Here is a 19,282-nt window from a genome sequence, read left to right on the forward strand (position 1 = left end):
TGAGAAACTCACGCCTTGTCCCATCGTTTCAATCCCAGCGGGCAGCCTTGTGGGGGTTTGAACAGCCGGTTCCGCTTCCTTAATTCTTCGATAAGCCAGGGCCAAGCCAGCTCCGATCAGCAAGAACCCTGTTATCATGGGTCCGAATAGGTAGATATCTTCAGCAGTCAGGCTCACCCGAGCCCAGACTTCTCGTTGAGAAGGGGTGTCAATTGCATTAAGAGACCAGTTGATCAAATTCATAATTCCTCTTTTAGGTTTTAGAGAACAGACTGTGAGAGAGTGTTCCAGGGAAAAGTAAAAACACAAGACAAGATAAGGACATAAGAAGCTAAGCAGGGAAGATAAGGGCAGGAGAGGAGAAAGTGCGACCGCCTTCGCTGAGAGCCTAATCTGTTATACAAATTTAAAAATTTATAAAAATTATGCTATTTTTTTCTTTCTTTTCCCCCCAAAGGAATCCAGCAGAAGAAATTTCATGGCCTGAAAAATCAAGGAGCCACATGTTATCTCAACAGCATAATGCAAGTTTTCTTCATGACACCTGAGATTCATGACAGGTGGGAGATTTTAGATTGCTTACATTTCACATCTGATGCTAATTAGAAACAAATAAACAAACAAATATACCCCTCTTCTGTGGAACCAGCTTCCAGTTTGGTTTCAGGGGACAAACACAATCTCTTCTTTTAAGATTAGGCTTAAAACTTTCTTTTATGTCATAGCTTGTAGTTAGGACTGGATCAGGTGATCCTCAATCCTCCTTTATTTATTATTTTATTTCCCACTGTCGCCAAGTGCTTGCTCATATAGCAACAATCGAATTGAACTGAAAGTGAACAAAATTGAAGCGTTTATGCCACTGAGAATTATTTTGATTCATCAGGCCCTGAGTTTTATAAGCTCAGATATGTTATTACAAGATTTCTGGTCATGTTAAACTTTCTTCATATTTAGAAAATGTCACACAGAATAAATATTCTTTGGTTTGAGAATTATTTTTAGGAATCATATTACTCTCAACCAACTGCTATACTGAAAGAAAACGTTTGTTCTGATAGTTCTTTATGACAGTCTGGTGTTATCAGCAAATGTAAACCTGATCTTCTGACCCCAGTCACAAATAAGGAGTTGACTCTAGAGGTCTTACAGAGTTGGATTTCTTTGGTCTTCAAACTCGTAGTCTTCAGTCCCCATGAATGCAACTCTTGGTTTAATAGAGGCAGGATTTTTTTTCTTTTTTTAGGATATGCATTGTACCTCCTAATATATTTGAAGAAAAATGTAAATTTAGGAAGCCCCTTGAGTTATTAATAGGGTGTCAAATCAGTCAAAGTTTCATTTAGAATTATTTTGTCAGAAAGGAAAGAAATCAAATGACTGAATAACATTGTTCTTGGTCACAAGCCTGTATTTGAAATTAGATAAAATAATAACAACATGGTGAATGGACCATAAAAAGTCATTATTAAGTAAGAAATAACTGTTTTCCTGAAGGTTGGACCCAGAATCACAGAAAATAGACCAAGAGCTGAGAAACATCTTTGAACGTCTGAAGAAAGGAACATGTGGAACAGAAAAGATAACAAAAACTTTGGAGATCCATAACGGTGAGATGACCAGTTGGTAAAACATAAATATCAAAGGTAAACGAAAAGAAAAGGTCACATAGTGGCTGTGCTGAATAACATTTACATATAATTTTCAGTTTCTCAGCAGCGTGATGCTGCTGACTGCCTAGATCTGATTTTATGTAAGGTCAGCCCCCGTGTCTCTGAGGTGAGAATCATACCCTTCAAATAACATTGAGAAACCAGAATGTTTTCTAACTGATATTTCTGTGTTAAAGCTTTTTGAGGATCAGCTGACGTACACAACAAAATGCTCCAAAGGCCACGTCATCAATGAAGAGGCAAATCCTTTCTGGACTCTTCCACTGTCAATGAGAGACAACCCTGATGAAACATACAGCATGGTAAGCAGCAGCCAGGGCTCAGACTGCACCCCTGGTCATACTGTTTTTGAGTTAATGAAGAGATAATTCTGTCATTGGTACAGAAAATATGTTTATTCTAACATACACTATGGTGTAATCTGGATACATCATCAGTGATGTTCCCGGGCTCATCAGGTGTTTCAGGTCTTAATATCAGACACCTTCTCCTCGGTGACCCAGCCATGCGGATCAGGCCCTGACTTGCGTCCAGGTAGCATGCTCTACTGCATAACACCATTCTTCAACCAGAGCTATTGGGAATCATTCACTTGACAGCTTTCCTCCTTCACAGTCTACAGATCCCCAAGAGCACTAGGACTACTCAGTGTATATACTGACTTGCAAAGCCCCCAACACGCCACCCACCTCCATGGGCTCACTGGGTGCTTTCCACCCTTGCCTCCAAAATTGTCTAAGTCTACAAAGTATTTTGTCCAGTTTCTTTCCTGGGCTTCCTCCACTCAGTCCTCCTGTGGGACCATCAACTCCAGCAGCGTGACTTGCTTAGACTCCTCACACTCCCAAGACCATGTCAGGCCTGAGTATGGGGGTTACAATGAGCACGCTTTACTAGTGTGCATGAAAGCTTTTCAGTTGTGTATGTAAAAGTGTTTTACTAGTTGGTTTCTGTAACCAACTCTTTCTTTAAGAGCTTAATTTCTGCCCCCCCCCTTCTTTTTTAAAAAATTGCAACATGTGTGTTTGTGCAGGAAGGAGGATTTGAAAAGATTTTTCAAACCAAGTCATACAGTGGAGACAACGTGGTGTACTGTGGAGAATGTGAGAAGAAAACAGAAGCAACCACTGTGAGTTTCTTAGTTTTTTTTTATTTTAAAGCAGAGTCTGTTAGTCAAACTCTGCTGTGTGTAATCATCTCTCTTGTGGTTTTTAGAAATGTGAGATGGTGAAGTTTCCTCACATCTTGATTCTACTCCTGAAGAGATTTGACTTTGACTACTACACCATGTCAGATTTCAAGTCCGACTGCTGTGTCACTGTGGCATCTGAAATGACAACAAATGTAAGGAGAATTCACTCTGAAACCTGCTCTTATGTTTTTGTTTCTATAAACTTAGAACAAAACTAAGGAAATTTGTGTTTGGTCAATTGTTTCTTTGTTGTAACTGGCAATTAATCTTATATCTGTTGGAAAGCCTGTTTATTTCTCCTTTAAATGCTCCCACATTTGTAAGGAAATGCATTTGTAGGGTGAGCAGCAGTTACACCCATGAAAAACTTGCCAGATCTTCTCTGTCAATGCCAAACAGTTTACTCTGCTAATGACTCTTGCTTGGTGTTGTTTATTAGTTTGGGTGAAGGAAGGCTGAAGAAATAAGAAATACTGGCAATTGAAGTTTTTATTAATTTAACAAGCAGGGGCCTTAGTAGCATATGGAAGAACCATACACAGCCACAACAGCCTGAGACCTCCTCCTCATGCTGGACACCAGCTTGGTTTCTAAAACTGCAAGTGTCACAAGTCATGTTGGTCATTCTGACAGGAAAAGCAGGACCAAGCTGATCCCACAAGTGTTCAGTGGGGTTGAGGTCAGGACTGCGGAAGGCCATCCCATCCTCTCCACTCCTAAACTTTAGAGGTAGTCTCTAATAAACCCCACTCTGTGGGAGCGAGCATGTCATCTTGGAAGAAAGAGTTCAGCTCCAGACTGTGGTGATATGGGATTGCTACTGGTGTCAGAATCTCATCTCGATATTTCATTGAGATTGCCTCCGCAAGTTTTTCCACTGAGGAAGATGACGCCCCCACACCATTACACTGCCTCCACCAAATATGACTGCAAATCTATAGAAGACCATCTATGAGCTGACAGTATGAGGAAATGGTCTTCTCTTGGTGTCATCTTCTTGGGACACTTACTGACCACCAGGAGGTTTGTCAGACACAAATTGACCACTGCAGCAAGGTCCATGCTCACAGGTGCTGAGAATCTGGTACCTGGGGTACCAAACGCTGACATTTATTACCAAGAAGCATTGTTAGGGCAAAAAAATAATCAGTCAAACACAGATTTCCTTACTTTTTGCAGTAATTTTATATGTTCTTATGTCTGACTGCGTGCTCTGTTGTAGGGCAAAAAGTACAAAGTGTACGGGATAGTGAATCACATGGGCAGTCTGAGAGGTGGACACTACACAGCCACTGTGCTGTTCAGGGAGGACCACACCTGGTATGACTGTGAGGACTGTAATGTGACAAAGGTGACTGATTAAATAGAACTGAAATATGGGTCATATTTAAAACCTACAGAAAGTGTTACAACTCATTTTAATGTTAATCTTGTTTTTGTTGATGTGTGCAGGCTGAAGAACAGCTGTTTGCAAAAACCAAGACATACAAGTAAGTTTAATTTTGTTTAACAAGTCTGACACAGCAGACAGTTTACATCTAGAGCTGTTTGTGAGCTTTATTTACTAAACCTTCACAAAATGATTTTTTTTCCCCAGTGGTTTTGCGACCGAGTGTTTTGTGTGTTTTAGTTTTATTCTTTGATTATTGTTATTTTCTCAGTGTTTCCTGGTTTATTTTGAAAGAGTCTTGTGTGTCTCAGCTGTTTCTATGTACTTCCATTTCCCCTGATAACATCCTGTGTGTATTTAAGTCCTCTGTCTTCCTTTGTTCATTGTCAGGTCATCTTTTTACCTTACATGTCTCGTCTTTGTATTCATAGTATTCATAGTTGTCATTGTTGTTTCATAGTTATCACCGTTTTCATAGTAAGTTTGAGTTTTTTCCAGTTTAGGCGTTAGTTTAGTTCTCGTCACTGTTCATGTTGTTTGCACTTGTCGTCATCAGCCCTAATAAAGGCTCATCTTTGTTTAAAGACTACAGTTCCTCTTTCAGTGTCTGCATTTGGGTCCGTTTACAAAACACACCGACGTACCCTGCCGTGACAGGCAGTTATTTTTACCACTTGTTGGGGCACTTTAATGTCTTTAATAAGCATGTATGACTGATGGATTACTGAACATTGTTGAATTTCCTTCTTGCTCTGTGTGAAATTCAAAATGATGGTTCGACAGTTCCAGGACTGCATATCTGGTCATGTACAGAGGTAAGATGACAAAACTACTGAACATCAAGAAATCGTTTAAGAAGTTCATTCAACACTGACAAATAATTACTGTGTCTTTTGTGAAGCCTCGGATAGAGAGCCAGAGGAATTGAAAGAACAACAGAGGACCAGGAGAAGAGTGGGGGAAAAGGATGAACCAAAGAAAAGAAGAGTGCATGAATACATAAAGAAATCTGGAGAAAACAACATCCACGATGATGCCCTGCAACCTGGCAAGAGTTCAGAGATAAAGAAGAATACTTTTTTGATTACTTTCATCACTGGTTTTTTGGCCTTAATTGTAATACTTGCAATGATACTCACAGCTCTAAGCAGAAACTGATGGAGAGGAAGAAAGTCACCAGAGTTTATGGTTTTGAAAATTTCAGCTTGTAACAGAACCACTTTTGTCAAGGGAGCAATGACAATGTTAAATTTCACAGATAACTATGGTCGCTGTTATGAACGCAACTTTGTAGAAGCCATTTAAATAATTGTAAAATCAGTTGTTTGAAGTGTGCAGCTCAAAGAAGGTGCTGTGGTGATGATCATGATGATGTTGATGAATTTTAATCACCATGGAAGAAATTCAGGCATCAAAATTGTATTTTTCACATTGTCACTGTAAATTCTGACGCACAAAAACAGCCATGACATGCAATACCAAGATTTCATTAGCAATAAACGATTAAATAATAACTGTTTTAATCATAAAGTTTTCCCCAAAATTAAAAAAAAAATAATTTTCCAAATAAATAAAGGGTCTCACTTCATAGTGAGTGATAGTGACAGAAAAATATCAAATATTTGTTTGACGTGCAATTTAAAGTTCACCCAGAAGGAGGCAGTGATCCAATAATGTAACTAGAATGGTTATTGTTATGTAATCTTTCATTATTAATATTTAGCAACTTATATATTTACTTATATATTTCTGGCTTTAATATTACATGATAGAAACTGTAAAAGTAAGTTTATTACCTACTGTTGTTACCTAAAACCACAAAGACCATCAGCTGTAAGAGCGGTATATTGACATAGCCAATAGGCTACTTAGAAACACTGACAACCTTTCATTTGATATTCTGCACATTGTCTTCCAGTTTCTGAATCCTGTTGCAGACAATATTAATTGCAGTGTCCTGCCTTAATTTTTAGAGCTCACCATCCAAACCAACGTCCAACAGTCCAAAAGCAAAATGTAGCTGAGTGTCATGGTAGAGACTGAGCTGCTGCTGTCAGATGTTCTCTCATCATCAAAATCTCTTGTGAAAGGTGCCTTGTATTTTCACCTTTAGCCACCTTCAGCCACCAGGTGGGCCTTCTTCATATTTACTTTCTAATCGTTTACTCTGTATATCAGGTGTGTGAATTAGAGCAATTAAAGGTGCTGCTAGTTAGAGACAGTCAGCTTTTCTAATACCATGTTGCCTGCATGTTGCAGTGTGGAATTTGTTGTGTATGTGGACTACTCAGATTTAATTTGTAAGTCACTTATACAGTTGCTGACTAATATACAAAATGTCTATATCGTACACATTTAATATTATTCCTTATCACTTTCTGATCAGAAACACACCACACCATGTTTTCAGCCTCACTGTGGTGCACTAAGTCCTCCTGATCTACAGTCACTGCTGCATCAAGTGCTTCTTTTCAGTCCACACTAACAACATACACTAATCTACATATTCACTGTGAACATGTAGATTAGTGAATGTTGTAAAAAGAAACAAAAAAAACAAAAAATTTAGTATAGCTTCCCATTTAACTTTTTCATTTCCCCCCCGAATAACTGAAAATATTCATGTTTTTAATACGATTTTACTCCCCCACCTTCCCTTTCCCTTTTAAAAGCAGCTGAGATGCAACATGATACATGATATAGACAACAATCATTAAAATCAGAAAGCCTAAACATGCACTGTTTACTAGAAATCTCACATATGCTCTCTAACCCTTTGTTAATTACTATATATGTCTAAAGATATGTCTTTACTAATTTTAATGTTCATTTTATAATACGTGGATAAAGTCCCAATAGATTTGGATCATTTGACTAAACTGGAAAATCACATGCCTTTCTCCAGTTTAACAACGTTGGATGGAATGGTATCAAGAGAATATCATTTTGTATTTGTGGCTGTTCCCGAGTTTTTTCATTGCAAACATTATCCTGCATCATAGCTAAATCAGTTTTCTCTTTGCATTCCCAGAATCCAACATTGCTGAGAAAAACAGTTAACTGAAGTGAATGGAGAGGATGCAACTCTGTTCAACTGGAAGCCAACTACAACAGATTGTTTCAGACAAAGAATCTGTTGTAAAAAGCATGGTGCTGATCTAAGGCCATCTAAGATCTGATCTAAGATTGTTTTGAACTGTGAAACAAGGAAAGCTACTCTAAAAGATTAAAAAAGGCTGGAAAAATAAACAAATGACTTCAATATAACTTTCTTGGGAACACTTATTTACACACTAATTAATCATCATTTACAATCTTTGATACTTACTGAACTCTAAATAGATTTGATAAAAGTCTTAAAATGTAAAAGAAGACCCAAAGATGACACAGTTTAGTCCCAGCTAGCAAAGATGATGCATTTTGTCCTTTGGTGTATCATATTTCAGTCCTGCTGTGCATCGATGATGATATCTGTCAGCCTCCGTGGACCTTCGCCACCATCTGCACCACAGAGGAGGGTTTGATCCCATACTCCGACAGAGATGCCGAGTCATCGTCCAGCGGCTTTCCTGAGACAATCAGCCGGAATTCAGCCATAAGATATCCTACACACAAGGAGAGAGAGAACCTCACTAAATATATAAAGATGTCACAAATAATTATATCATGTCTCTGAACACCACTGAAGATTGTTATTTTTAAGCTGCACTCAGACAGCATGACTGTGGCCACTGCTCAACTAAAAGTAAACTAAGTGTGAAAAACATCTATTTCACCTGCTTCATAAACCAAAGTGTGCTCTCACAGTTTGTGCGACGAAAACACAATAACACTGAGATATCCAGTTGAATGTGTGTTTGAAGTTGTGTCGTATTATTGTGCTTCGTGATTTTTGCACGACACAAAGACCTCACATAACAATAAAACAAACTGTAACTGACACGGAACATAATGAACACCAATTATGTTCTTTGTTCTAGTGTTCTTTTTTGACAATAAACGCTTGATACAGTTTAAAAAAGATATAAGATTCATGAAATAAATTAGAACATTTGAATGAGTCTGTGTTATTTGTGTCACTTGATTTTCATTAGATTGCAACACAATCGCTCGACACATAGCTTCACTACTCGTCAGCTATTTCTTCTCCACAGTTTCTCTTTCGATCTGTTTTGAGTTTTTGGGCTTACCTTTCTTTGGAAACAGTTGCGCTGCTTTCATCTTCAAGTCTTTCACGGTCTTCTGCTGCTTTTTGGAGTGATTTAATTTGATAATCCCCACCTCACCTGCAGGTGAGCGGACGGACAAGCTGTACTTGCACATTGTGTTTGTCTGGATCGTGTGTGAGGCTGAGGAGCTCCTTTGGGTTCTGTTAAAGTCAGGTGAGTTGAGAGCGTATTAGTCACTGAGATGGGCTGTCTCTAAATAGTTGTTCACCTCATAACAAACGCTTTATCAGACAAACATACGAAAAGATCCTTTAGGAATCCAATGTTAGGTAAGTTCTATATCTAATTTAGTTTCACTATCATTAGTATCGTTAAAAGAAATCACTTTCTTTCTTTATGATTAATTTTAACGTAATGTTAGGTTCACTTTGTTGGTTTGATAGTTTGTCGTCATTGTTGTTTATTCATAGGCCTGCTGTCTGTTCCCCTTTTAATGTTTTAGTAATAGCTTGCACATTAAACTGTATATAATAAACAAATCCGGCCACACGTTTGTGTTGACGTCACTCAGAGTCAGCTGTTACTAGGCTCATCGCGGCGCCACACGTCTTTTGACTGCACCGTGCGTGTCCCGCAGCAGGATCGACGATGGCCTTATTCACCTACCTGGCCGGTCTCCCGCACAGGTAACACTCAGCGTATTCACTCACTCATGCGCGTGTTACTTTTGGTTACATGTTCAATAGTCTGATTTCACTGGTAACGACTTTTTGTTATGGTTAGAAACTGCGGACCGGAGAGTTCGCTCTTTACTTCGATCATTTAGAGTCTGACGGTCTGACATCACAGTGATCCTAAAACATAAAGCCTGTCATTAAAAACATAGTACTGAAAGTTCAGAACTTACTGTTACCAGGGCTGGAGTGGTAATTTGGCACACCGGGAATTTCACAGGCAGGGCGATGGATCAGTTCAAGGGCCCCCGAAGTATGAGCAGCCCATTCGTTTATTTTCAATACCGACACTGTGTCGTCCAATAAATTCTCTTTACGCAACCGGGACCTCCCCTACCTTCCCTGCGCGCTCCGGCGCTTGAGTTTAGTGTGGAAAAAAGTTCTGAAAAGATGGAGCTGAGAAACTGAAACCGAAAAATAAAAAAGAACTAAAAATAGATGTACAAAATATGTCAAAAGAACAGAGATATTATCTGCAGGGGTGCTGTTAAAAAGGGAAGAATTAAAGAGCTGGAGAGATGTCATTAGGAAGATTCAAGGATCTCACTAAAAGCCGAAGTGTGGCTTTAAATCATAATATACTGCATTTCAGTGTAACTGAGAAATAACCCAGCAACACCAATCTGATTAAAACCTGTGTCAATAACTCAATGCCTTTTTTTTGTCGTTTTTTGTCCCATTCCAGCCCCGACTGTAACTTATTTGAAGTGTTCTTTTCCCGAAATCGAAATACACGCACACACAACTGAAACTCGGGGGGGGGGGGGGGGGGGGGGAGTGTCTTTGAAGTGACACTGTGCTCTGTTACTGTTTCGCAGACTGGTGGCCTCAAATACTATAACAAAACAGGAGAAGCGTTACAACCCTCTCGACTTGACATTTACATTTGTGGATAGAGAGGATGATTTGGACTGTAAGTATTACTTGGGTGCAGCAATAATGAGAATTATTACAATAATAACGGTGAAAATCCTTTTAACCAACTCACATAAACCAATGTCACAAAACATTTATTCTTGAATTTGTGTGTGATTGTTCTCAGTTTTGTATGAAGGCTTCAAATCTCTCAGAGCTCAGATGTCCTGTGGTCACGCTGTGACCCCGACCTCTCTCACCAACTGGTGTCGCAGGTTGTTGGACCAGGTAGGCCACGAAAGGTTGACTTTGTTAAAATAGATAAAGTAAAGTCAGCATAAATAACAGTGTACCTAAATAAATAAAAGCAGAAGGCATCGGGCGTGGTGCCAGGTTTCTGATTTTGGGATAAATTAGATATTAAATTAACCTTGATAATATTTTTAATCCTACCACAACATACGAGTACACACGTGTGTAAGTGATGAAAATAATACCTGATCTATTATCACATCTTATTTTAAACATAATACACTGCAAGCGCTCTTTGGTCTTCAGACACATCACTCAACAGTGTTTACACAACATTTTAGGGCCTATAATCACCTCGAGTTGAACTACAACCTGTGAGGCACTTCAAGAAATCACACATCTAAGAGACTGATAGACTCTCCCTGGGTTTAAATGGTGCTCTTCTAAACAACCTTACAGCCACTTTTTATCCTTTAAAAAATCATTTTATTCTTTTGCATGTCACAAGGTTTTGGAAAAAAAGTATAAAAACTAAACGAGCACCTAATGAATGCCATAAAAGCCTGTATCAAAAATCTTAACCTGAAACCTGTAAATTTTATCATAGCCTTTAGACTTCAGTGCAGCGTTGAATTATGCCTGTGCTTGTCCAGCTGTGACCTTTTCAGTGTTTTATCAAACCATTGCATATCTAACAATGCAGTTATTAGCTACATGAAAAAAATTGCTTATTATATAATTTCTTTTATTAGCTAATAAGTTAATGAATTACAGAGCAAGTCTTACCCACAATATGGTATTTATTGTTTTAATAATGTTTTAATAATGTACGTTTAACTGAAACAACAAAAATCCAGTTCATCAAATTGTTTTGTGTTTTGTTTCCAACATGTGAGTCTAATAATCCTTTTACGTCTCATTATTCCAATAAAGGGTGAAAGCAGGTTTGTGTGTGGTGGGTCTGGTTGCAGTGCTGAGTGGACTTTGGCAGAGGTTTGTAAAATGGGTCTTTTGACCCCTGAAGAAACTGAGTACTTCAGAAAAACCCTGGAATTCAACGCTGCCAGGCAGATGCTTATCATCAGATTTGTAAGTTTCTCATTAACATATTATATTTGCTGTAAATGCAAATTTGTTATTAGTGTTAAATGTCATTCTGTTGTTTCCATGTAGTGTCCTGGATGCGGATCCTCTGTGACGAGAGAGAACGAATCATATTTGAATGTCCTCTGTAAAGTGTGCACATCAGTAAAAGGACAGACCTTTGAATTCTGCTGGCAGTGTTTGAAGGAGTGGAAAGGTGCACGGCCTCGGAAAGACCGCTGTGGAAATCGTGGCTGCTGCAACCAGTCACTAAAGACGCTAAAAGAATGCCCAGATATCATCTTTGATTCAGTCAAGGGTGTCAACGGGTGTCCTTCTGTCCGTGCCTGTCCCACCTGTGGGTTACTGGTGGAGCACAGCAAAAGGCACTGTAAATCTCTTGTTTGTCCTCGATGTAAGGTGAAGTTTTGTTTTGTGTGCCTGAAGATCTTCACTGAATGCATGAAAACAAGTGGCATTTCTGCACCTTGCTCCAGTGGAGTGGCCCCCAGGCAGACATCTATACCTGTATGGCAGAAGAAATAATAGTAACAACACAAGGCCATCAAACTTCACTTTGTTTTGGTGTTGGCTCATGTCGTAGAGCAGATCAGCTACTGATCGGAAGGTTGGTGGTTTGATTCCTGGTTCCCCCAGTCTGCATGCCAAAGATCCTTGGGCAAGATACTAACCCCAAATTGCCCTCTGATGCGTTCATCGGAGTGTGAATGTTTATTAGTTGCACTTGAGTTTAGAAGTGATTAGAAGTGCTTGTATGAGTGGGTGTGAATGGGTGAATGAGGCATGTTGTATATAGCGCTTTGAGTACTCCGGGAGAGTACAAAAGCGCTATATAAGAATCAGTCCATTTACCATTTGTAAAATCTCAAAAATAAATTTTAAATGTGAAGTTAAACACACATTCTTTCTTTTTGTTAGGTCTAACCAAAAGTTAAGATGTAAAACGTGAAGCTCATTTAAATAAATTGTAAAAATGTTGTTTGCAAAAACATTTTAAATAAAAGCCAGTGAAGTTTTTTTTCTTTCTGCCATGTCATTGCATAGAGCCAAGTGTCATGTCAAATGTTTACCTTGATAATATATTACTAAAAATGTGGTCCCAGTGTAGTGAATTTTACTTAGAAGCACCACATTAACAACTAGTACAGCAACTTGCCTATATTTTTGTTGAAGACAAAAACTTTATCATTTTGTGCTGCAGGCGGTAAAACCAGTTTTTGTTCATGAGTATCAAACTTTTATGTATCATTTTACATGATATACATGACAGTCTGACTCCTCTGAGAAAGTTTATTCAAGTTAAAACAAAGCAAATCAGAATTTTACTTCCTGCGTAACTTTTTGCAAATAAGTAATCTAAAAGTGCAATCCAGTCCATGACAAGTACAGTGGTATTCAAAGCACAAATAATAAAAATCAGTACATTATTTACTTTCTTGAGGTTGTTCCGCGTGCCTTTACATTTTCTCATTTCTTGGTGTCCTGTAATGCTAATGATATTGCTAACATGACTGATTTATTATTTATAATCGTCTCATTGGCTCTGAGCACAGACACCAATGAGATAGAGCATTTAATTTCCCCGGTGTTTGTACTCTTCAATTTGTAATTGGTGTCTCACGCAATTTATCAACAACAAAAAAAGAGAAAAAAGAAAAAAGTAGCCAATGAATTGTTTACACCCTGAGAAACAGCTTGAAATAACTGCACAGGTTTAACAGCGTACAAAAGCATTTTTGTCCTTGTCCTGTATTAAACGGTTGGAGCTCGACGATGGAGCTCAGTCAGCCTCCGTGAACCTTGGTCACCATCTGCACAACAGAGTTAGGCTTGATTTTACAGTCTGACAGCGACGCAGAGTCGTCGTCCAGGGGCTTTCCTTCAACGACCAGATGAATTTCACCCAAATATTTCTCTATTTCTCTACCCCAGACCTCTATGTATGAGGCATTGTACTAAAATGCTTGCAATGCAGTTCTGAAACATACAAATAAATATTCAGTTTCATTAGATGATACGTTAAGAAATGATACAGAATTCTGCTGAAATTGTCTGAGGGAAGCATCCACGACCTCTATGCTGCAGTCAGTCTCTAAAAGTACTGCCTTTGAGTCTGTGAAGGGAGTCCATGTCCCTCCATCCATGCCTTACTCACCTGTGGCTTAGTGTTGGAACACAGCCAGACACATTGCAAATCTCTCTGTTTGTCCTCAATGTAAGGTGAAGTTTTGTTTTGTGTGCCTGAAGACTGAATGCGTGACAACAAGTCAAATATCTGCACAATGCTCCAGTGTGTGGGCCGCCAAACAGACCTCTATACCTGGCAGAAGAAATGATGGAAAAAGACAGCAGCCTGCTGGAGCTTTGTTTTCTTTGCGTGTAACGTAATTTCCCATACTGCGTTTCATGTCCTTCTCTGGTTATAACATGAGGTCAGATTTGACATATGTAATCATTATTGGCTTTTGTTGGTGAGATATTTTGCTGTCACATGTGATTTTTTTTTTGCCTATACTGCTTTTAGTTTAAGTCACAAGGACCATAACAAGTCTGAAACTTTTCATTTATTCATAAATCTGAAATATGGTTGAACCTGCATATACTTTATGTATGCATTCCTTCATTTCAGTTTAATTCCATGAGATAGTGTATTTTACCTAGTTTCAGTTATTTAAAGCCATAATTAAAGCCTTGTTTTCCCAGCATGAATAGGTTGCTGGCAAAATTCCCCACAGATCCACCTTTATCCTAAATACTGGTTAAGTGGCACAAAGAAGAAAATTTCCTGCATTGCTGTGGTTTTCAGCAGAATCAAGGGTATTACAGAAAATATGCAATAAGATTTAAATATGGAACTGAAGATGACGTGTAAACCAGAAAATTAAAATAACTTTCAAACATATAAATAATGCTCATCATAATGCCTGCTAGCTCAGTTTCGAGTTGAATCACTTTATCAGGCATGATGCTGTCATTGAGATGAAAACTGGAAACTACCTAATACACCCGCACCAATGTGTGTTATGTAACCAGAACAATGTTTGGTTTGGTTCTTTTGCTGTTTCACATCCTGGTTGTCGTGCCAAATGATAGGTATGAGTGGATTCATCAGTAATCTTATTATTATATCATTTTTTTATCCAGTTTGATACACATTCATAACACCACAATGGCAAAAGTAACACAATAACCATTTCAGTCTCTCCAAATAAGACAATAAATCCAGTTGATAAGCCAGCCCAGTGAAGCTGATTGGTAGATCGGGTACTTTCCACAACTTTGGCTACATGGTGCAAGGTTCCAAAAGTAGAGTGATAAAACCCATAAATGCACAAAATAAGATATTAAACCTGGACTCGCTGCAGAACTAACACTGATTACATAAAATAAAATGTACAAAATAATCCTGACTGCTAATCTGCAGTTGCATGAGTTTTCGTAGCTGGTGGAGAGAAACCGAAAGTGATAACGAATAAATAAAAAACAATCTAGGGCATTTCCCTGTGTGTGCAGACAACAGCTTCTGTGTTTACTGCTCATTCTAAACCTGAGAAGGATATCAGGTGAATGGTGATAATTCAGAGAAAACTGAAAGGACAGCTGAAAGAGAGGGACTGAGAATCTGCTACAGCAGGGAGAAGGGGTTGTTTTGGGAGTGCAGTGAGGAAAGAGATCACAGAATGACACAACTGAGCGCAGCACGAGCTGAGTAATGAAAAAGGATTCAACGTAGATGCCGCAATCAAGGAAACAAAGGCAACAAATGTCAAGGTGCCGCGAGGGGAAAACCCAAGCCATATTGAGAAGTGTGTTGAAGACAACAGAATCAAAACAACAGCAAAGTGGCAAAAATATGTATTTGTGAAGGTAATAAATGGCTTTACTATGATATGAGGTCTGCCCAGTTAAAGACAGATCAACATGTTTAAGATCCTCCCACAGATTTCATTTATGTTCACATCAGAGGACCGTGAGGCCTCAAAAGCTTAATTTTATGCACTGTAGGTAATAGTGGAAATTTATGTCTGCTTTGGTTTGAACCACCAGCCTTCTGATTAGTAGATGAACTGCTATACTGCATAAGTCACCAGCAGAAGCTGGTGTGGTAATAATATTGCTTAACGGCAACTGCAATCTAAAGGCAGCACCCAACAGTCCAAAAGGAAACTGTGGCTGGGTGTCATGGCAGAGACTGATGAGGAAGCGGTCCTGAGCTGTAGCTGGATGCTGTTCCGATCCCAAGCAGACTGAATATACCCCACGGTTTGCATTTTCACCTTTAGCCACCAGCCAGCTCTTCTTCAAATTTATTTTTGTTTTTACTCTGTATATCAGGTATGTGAATTAGAGCAGTGATAGGTGGTGCCTATTAGAGACAAACAGATTTTTAATGCCTGCGTGTAGCAGTGTGGAATCTGTAGCATGGACTACTGAGATTAGTTTTCAGAACACAGACTGTAAAAAAAGAAAAAAAAACTTTTATTATTGAATAAGATGGAAAAATATCTCAATATGACTTTCTTGGGAAAAATTATATACATTCATAGTTATTTTTGATATACCAACAAATAGCAAGTTACACAGCTTAGCAGGGAAATAAACACAAGCACAAAATAAACACAAAATACATTATTACATCCTAATTATTCATCATTTACAGCTCATGATAATTAATTAGTGCTGAACTCTAAGCAGGTATGGGACAAGTCTTGAAACAGTTAAAGATGACGGATTTTGTCCTTTGGTGTATCATATTTCAGTCCTGCTGTGAGTCTTGTGGATGCAGTTGAGTGCATCAATGATGATCAGCCACCGTGGACCTTCGCCACCATCTGCACCACAGACGAAGGTTTGATCCCATATTCAGACAGAGATGCAGAGTCATCATCCAGCGGTTTCCCCGCGACCACCAGCCGAACTTCACCCATAAGATATCCTACACACACAACACAGGAGGGAGAGGAACCTCACTAAATATATAAAGATGTCACAAATAATTATCATGTTTCCTGAACATCACTGAAGATTGTTATTTTTAAGTTGCACTCAGACAGCACATGACTTTGGCCACTGCTCAACTAAAACTAAACTAAGTATGAAAAACATTTAATTCAACTGTAATAAAAATATTAACTGGAGACAAAAACAAAACCTCAACAACACAGTTTGTGCGACTTACTGAAACAGCAACACAGTACACAGGAAACGTGTTTGTAATTGTGGTCATATCTGTTAACACAGCCTGTCTGAGCTGGCTTGAGCTCACATGTTTACTCAGACTGAGATGTCCACTTGAATGTGTGGTTGAAGTTGGTGTGTTGCATTATTGTGCTACACAAATACCTCACATAACAATGACACCAAACTAAATCGTTCTTAACTATATTATTTTTACCAATAAAATTAAACACTGCATGTAGTTTTTTTTAATATATAATTTAAACGATTCATAAAGTAGACAAAGACATCTGAATGTAGGCTTACAATAGAGCCACGTGATCACTCAAGAAGTAATTTTTCTTTTTGATCTGTTTTAGATTTTAGGCTTACCTTTCTTGGGAAACAGCTTCAGCACTCCTTTCTTCAGGTCACTGACCGTCTTCCGCTGCTTCTTGGAGTGGTTTAACTTAAGAATCCCCATCTCCCCTGCAGGTGAGAGAACAGACAAGCTGTACTTGCACATTTTGTTTGTCTGGATCGTGTGTGAGCGGTACGAGCTCCTTCAGGTTATGTTAAAGTCAGAATAGGTGTGAGCTGAATTTATAACTGAGATGGCTTTTTCCTTTTAGGTGGGTTGTCCCAAATCGCTGTTCACAAAGAGTAGCAGTAGCAGCTTATATCAGCCTACAATGGCGGCTTTATCAAAAAACCACACCAACAGATGTGTTTGGACGGTTAGGGAAGTTCCATATCTAATTTAGTTTCACTATCGTTTTAAATCGAGTTATAAGAAATCGCATAGTTTACTTTTGCCACACATTATGTTTACACTGTAGGGTGGATAGTTTACATCAGCTGAACGAACAGACCCAGGGCTGGACTGGGACAAAAAAATCGGCCCGGACATTTTGAATAGAGACCAGGTATTATAGGAAAAGCCATAAAGCCTTTGAATGAAAACAAACGCTGTTGTGACAGTGATGTACAGTCTTGTTGGTATATATATGATTTCTATACATTTTACATCAGATGACCACTTTGGTTGAAAGATTTAGTTAATTATTTATTAAAAGCTAGACATTTTAAATTAGAATAAGGAAGAAAAGTACTTCTTTGTGTCCCCCTTTCCCTGTTCATGCCCTACCTGGCCCCCATGGCAAAACTTTGCTAGACCCGCCCCTGCACAGTTACCAGCTGTCAGCTATGTAGAAAAGGATCCTGGCGTTATTTGTCTCTCAGAAATAGTTCATAACTTCAACTCATTCATGTCACCTAAAAGGTAAACCTGGTTGTTCATCACCTTTTCAGCTCTGATGATTCAGTAAGGACATCTCCTGGTTTCATCTTCATGTTTCCCTCTCACCACATAACCAAACCAACATCATGACCAGCAGCTTTACAGCTGTGGCTCCAGCAAACATCAGCTGGTCCTAGAAAGTAATATTAAATAAATTCTAACAGCAGCTGATCAAGCTTAAACATGCTGTTGTTGTTTAGCTTGACCTCCGCTGGTTTCTCTTACTGGTGCAAAGTGGGCGATAAACAAACAAGAGAGAAAAGCCGATCAGCTGATCATCGATCAGTTTCATGATTGAAGTAGCAACAGAAGAGGGAGGGGGAGAGAATGAGGGAAGAAGAGGCAGCTGTGCAGCATAAAAACACAGAATAACTCCAGCTTTGTCTTTTTTCTATTCTAGCTGAAGTACGGGACAAATCGTGTTCCTTTTCACCTCAATACCATGTTATTCTGTTTTTCTGTGACAAGATTGCTTTTAGAGCCATTGCCCAAGAGAGCAGGAAGGTGCATCCGACCTCCTCGGCTATAATTGGTCCAACCCAGAGTCGTTCATGACCAATTGGCCAGTTCACCACCTTTCATTGTTTGTATCATTACAGACAACAACAACAACAACATCGGCCCATAAAAATTAAAAATCACCATCTGCCCACCGGGCAAATGCCCAGTATGCCCAATGGCCAGTCGAGCTGTGGACATGGCCAATATATGTTGTTATTATTGATGATCTATGCCAATGTGGTGTCTGGTCATCTTTTAATGTTCCTGCAATCAGAAGACTTCATACTCCACTGTTTTGGTGAACATATCCTGAGATAACAATTCAGGCCAGGAATTAAACTCTATCCCAGCCACCTTATAGGTTAACTCTGTGTTATGTGGGGATGTCAATGAAGGAACGACACTGATGTTGGTTGTGCTGACTCACAGACATCTGATGTGGTGTGCATATTTAAAGACAAGATCCAGAAAGCCATTCTTAAAGGTTTATTATGGCAATGAGGTGAATGGATGGATGTGTGATTTTTTCTAGACATTCAAATAAGAACAAACAATAACAATTAAGGATCAAACCAAATCACAGTGCTATCATGCTACTGAAAGGATTCAGTAGATTACTATATCAGCTTGTGTCACTAATGCATCCAACATTTCCATTTCTTTAAAGTTATGGCTCTGGTGTAACACAACCAGGGGAGGGAATATCTATTTACATTGCATGGCAACCAGATATAAGGTTAAACAGAGTCATCTTTGTTCTCAGTCTGCTGGTGAGGAGGCAAAAGTGGAATTATAAAGACTCCTGGGTATTTCCAACAGCTGGTGCTGTGGCCATCTCCCTGTACATCTCATCCACCTAACACACTGCATACTGTAATAGCCACACCCTTTTTGCACATAGGGCCTACTCTTATTTCTTTCTTTGTTATTCAGATATTTATCAGTAAGTGACTTA

The 19,282-nt window shown here is 38.9% G+C and overlaps 2 protein-coding genes across 3 annotated transcripts; both read left to right on the forward strand.

The window, feature by feature from the left end:
- Nucleotides 1-450: 450 nt before the first annotated feature.
- LOC146522000 (ubiquitin carboxyl-terminal hydrolase 47) lies at nucleotides 451-5,544 on the forward strand (the record flags this gene model as incomplete). The annotated part of the gene is made up of 10 exons (XM_085147608.1): nucleotides 451-560; nucleotides 1,498-1,610; nucleotides 1,709-1,779; nucleotides 1,850-1,975; nucleotides 2,707-2,802; nucleotides 2,889-3,017; nucleotides 4,088-4,216; nucleotides 4,318-4,355; nucleotides 5,039-5,070; nucleotides 5,157-5,544. Coding segments are annotated over 10 exons (1,101 nt in total), but the record flags the coding sequence as incomplete, so codon positions are not given.
- A 2,857-nt stretch (nucleotides 5,545-8,401) lies between these two features.
- LOC146522001 (uncharacterized) lies at nucleotides 8,402-17,953 on the forward strand. 2 transcript variants are annotated; one of them, XM_085150007.1, is made up of 6 exons: nucleotides 8,402-8,753; nucleotides 8,996-9,110; nucleotides 9,977-10,071; nucleotides 10,201-10,301; nucleotides 11,199-11,354; nucleotides 11,439-17,953. In XM_085150007.1, exons 2-6 carry the CDS (start codon nucleotides 9,073-9,075, stop codon nucleotides 11,892-11,894), a joined length of 846 nt encoding a protein of 281 aa, XP_085006133.1. In that variant the 5' UTR covers nucleotides 8,402-8,753; nucleotides 8,996-9,072; the 3' UTR covers nucleotides 11,895-17,953. The 2 variants fall into 2 exon arrangements, with proteins under 2 accessions (XP_085006133.1, XP_085006123.1); XM_085149997.1 differs by having other exon boundaries at nucleotides 8,402-8,637.
- Nucleotides 17,954-19,282: the final 1,329 nt, after the last annotated feature.

This window comes from Neolamprologus multifasciatus, chromosome 3, assembly GCF_963576455.1.
Source record: "Neolamprologus multifasciatus chromosome 3, fNeoMul1.2, whole genome shotgun sequence".
NCBI classification, from domain to species: Eukaryota; Metazoa; Chordata; class Actinopteri; order Cichliformes; family Cichlidae; genus Neolamprologus; species Neolamprologus multifasciatus.

What these genes read in the sequence shown, in the direction of transcription:
- LOC146522001 (XM_085150007.1), top strand. Translation starts at nt 9,073, where the DNA reads ATGGCCTTATTCACCTACCTGGCCGGTCTCCCGCACAG. An exon ending in CTGGCCGGTCTCCCGCACAG is followed by an intron (nt 9,111 to 9,976) that starts GTAACACTCAGC and finishes ACTGTTTCGCAG; the next exon opens with ACTGGTGGCCTCAAATACTA. An exon ending in AGATGCTTATCATCAGATTT is followed by an intron (nt 11,355 to 11,438) that starts GTAAGTTTCTCA and finishes GTTTCCATGTAG; the next exon opens with TGTCCTGGATGCGGATCCTC.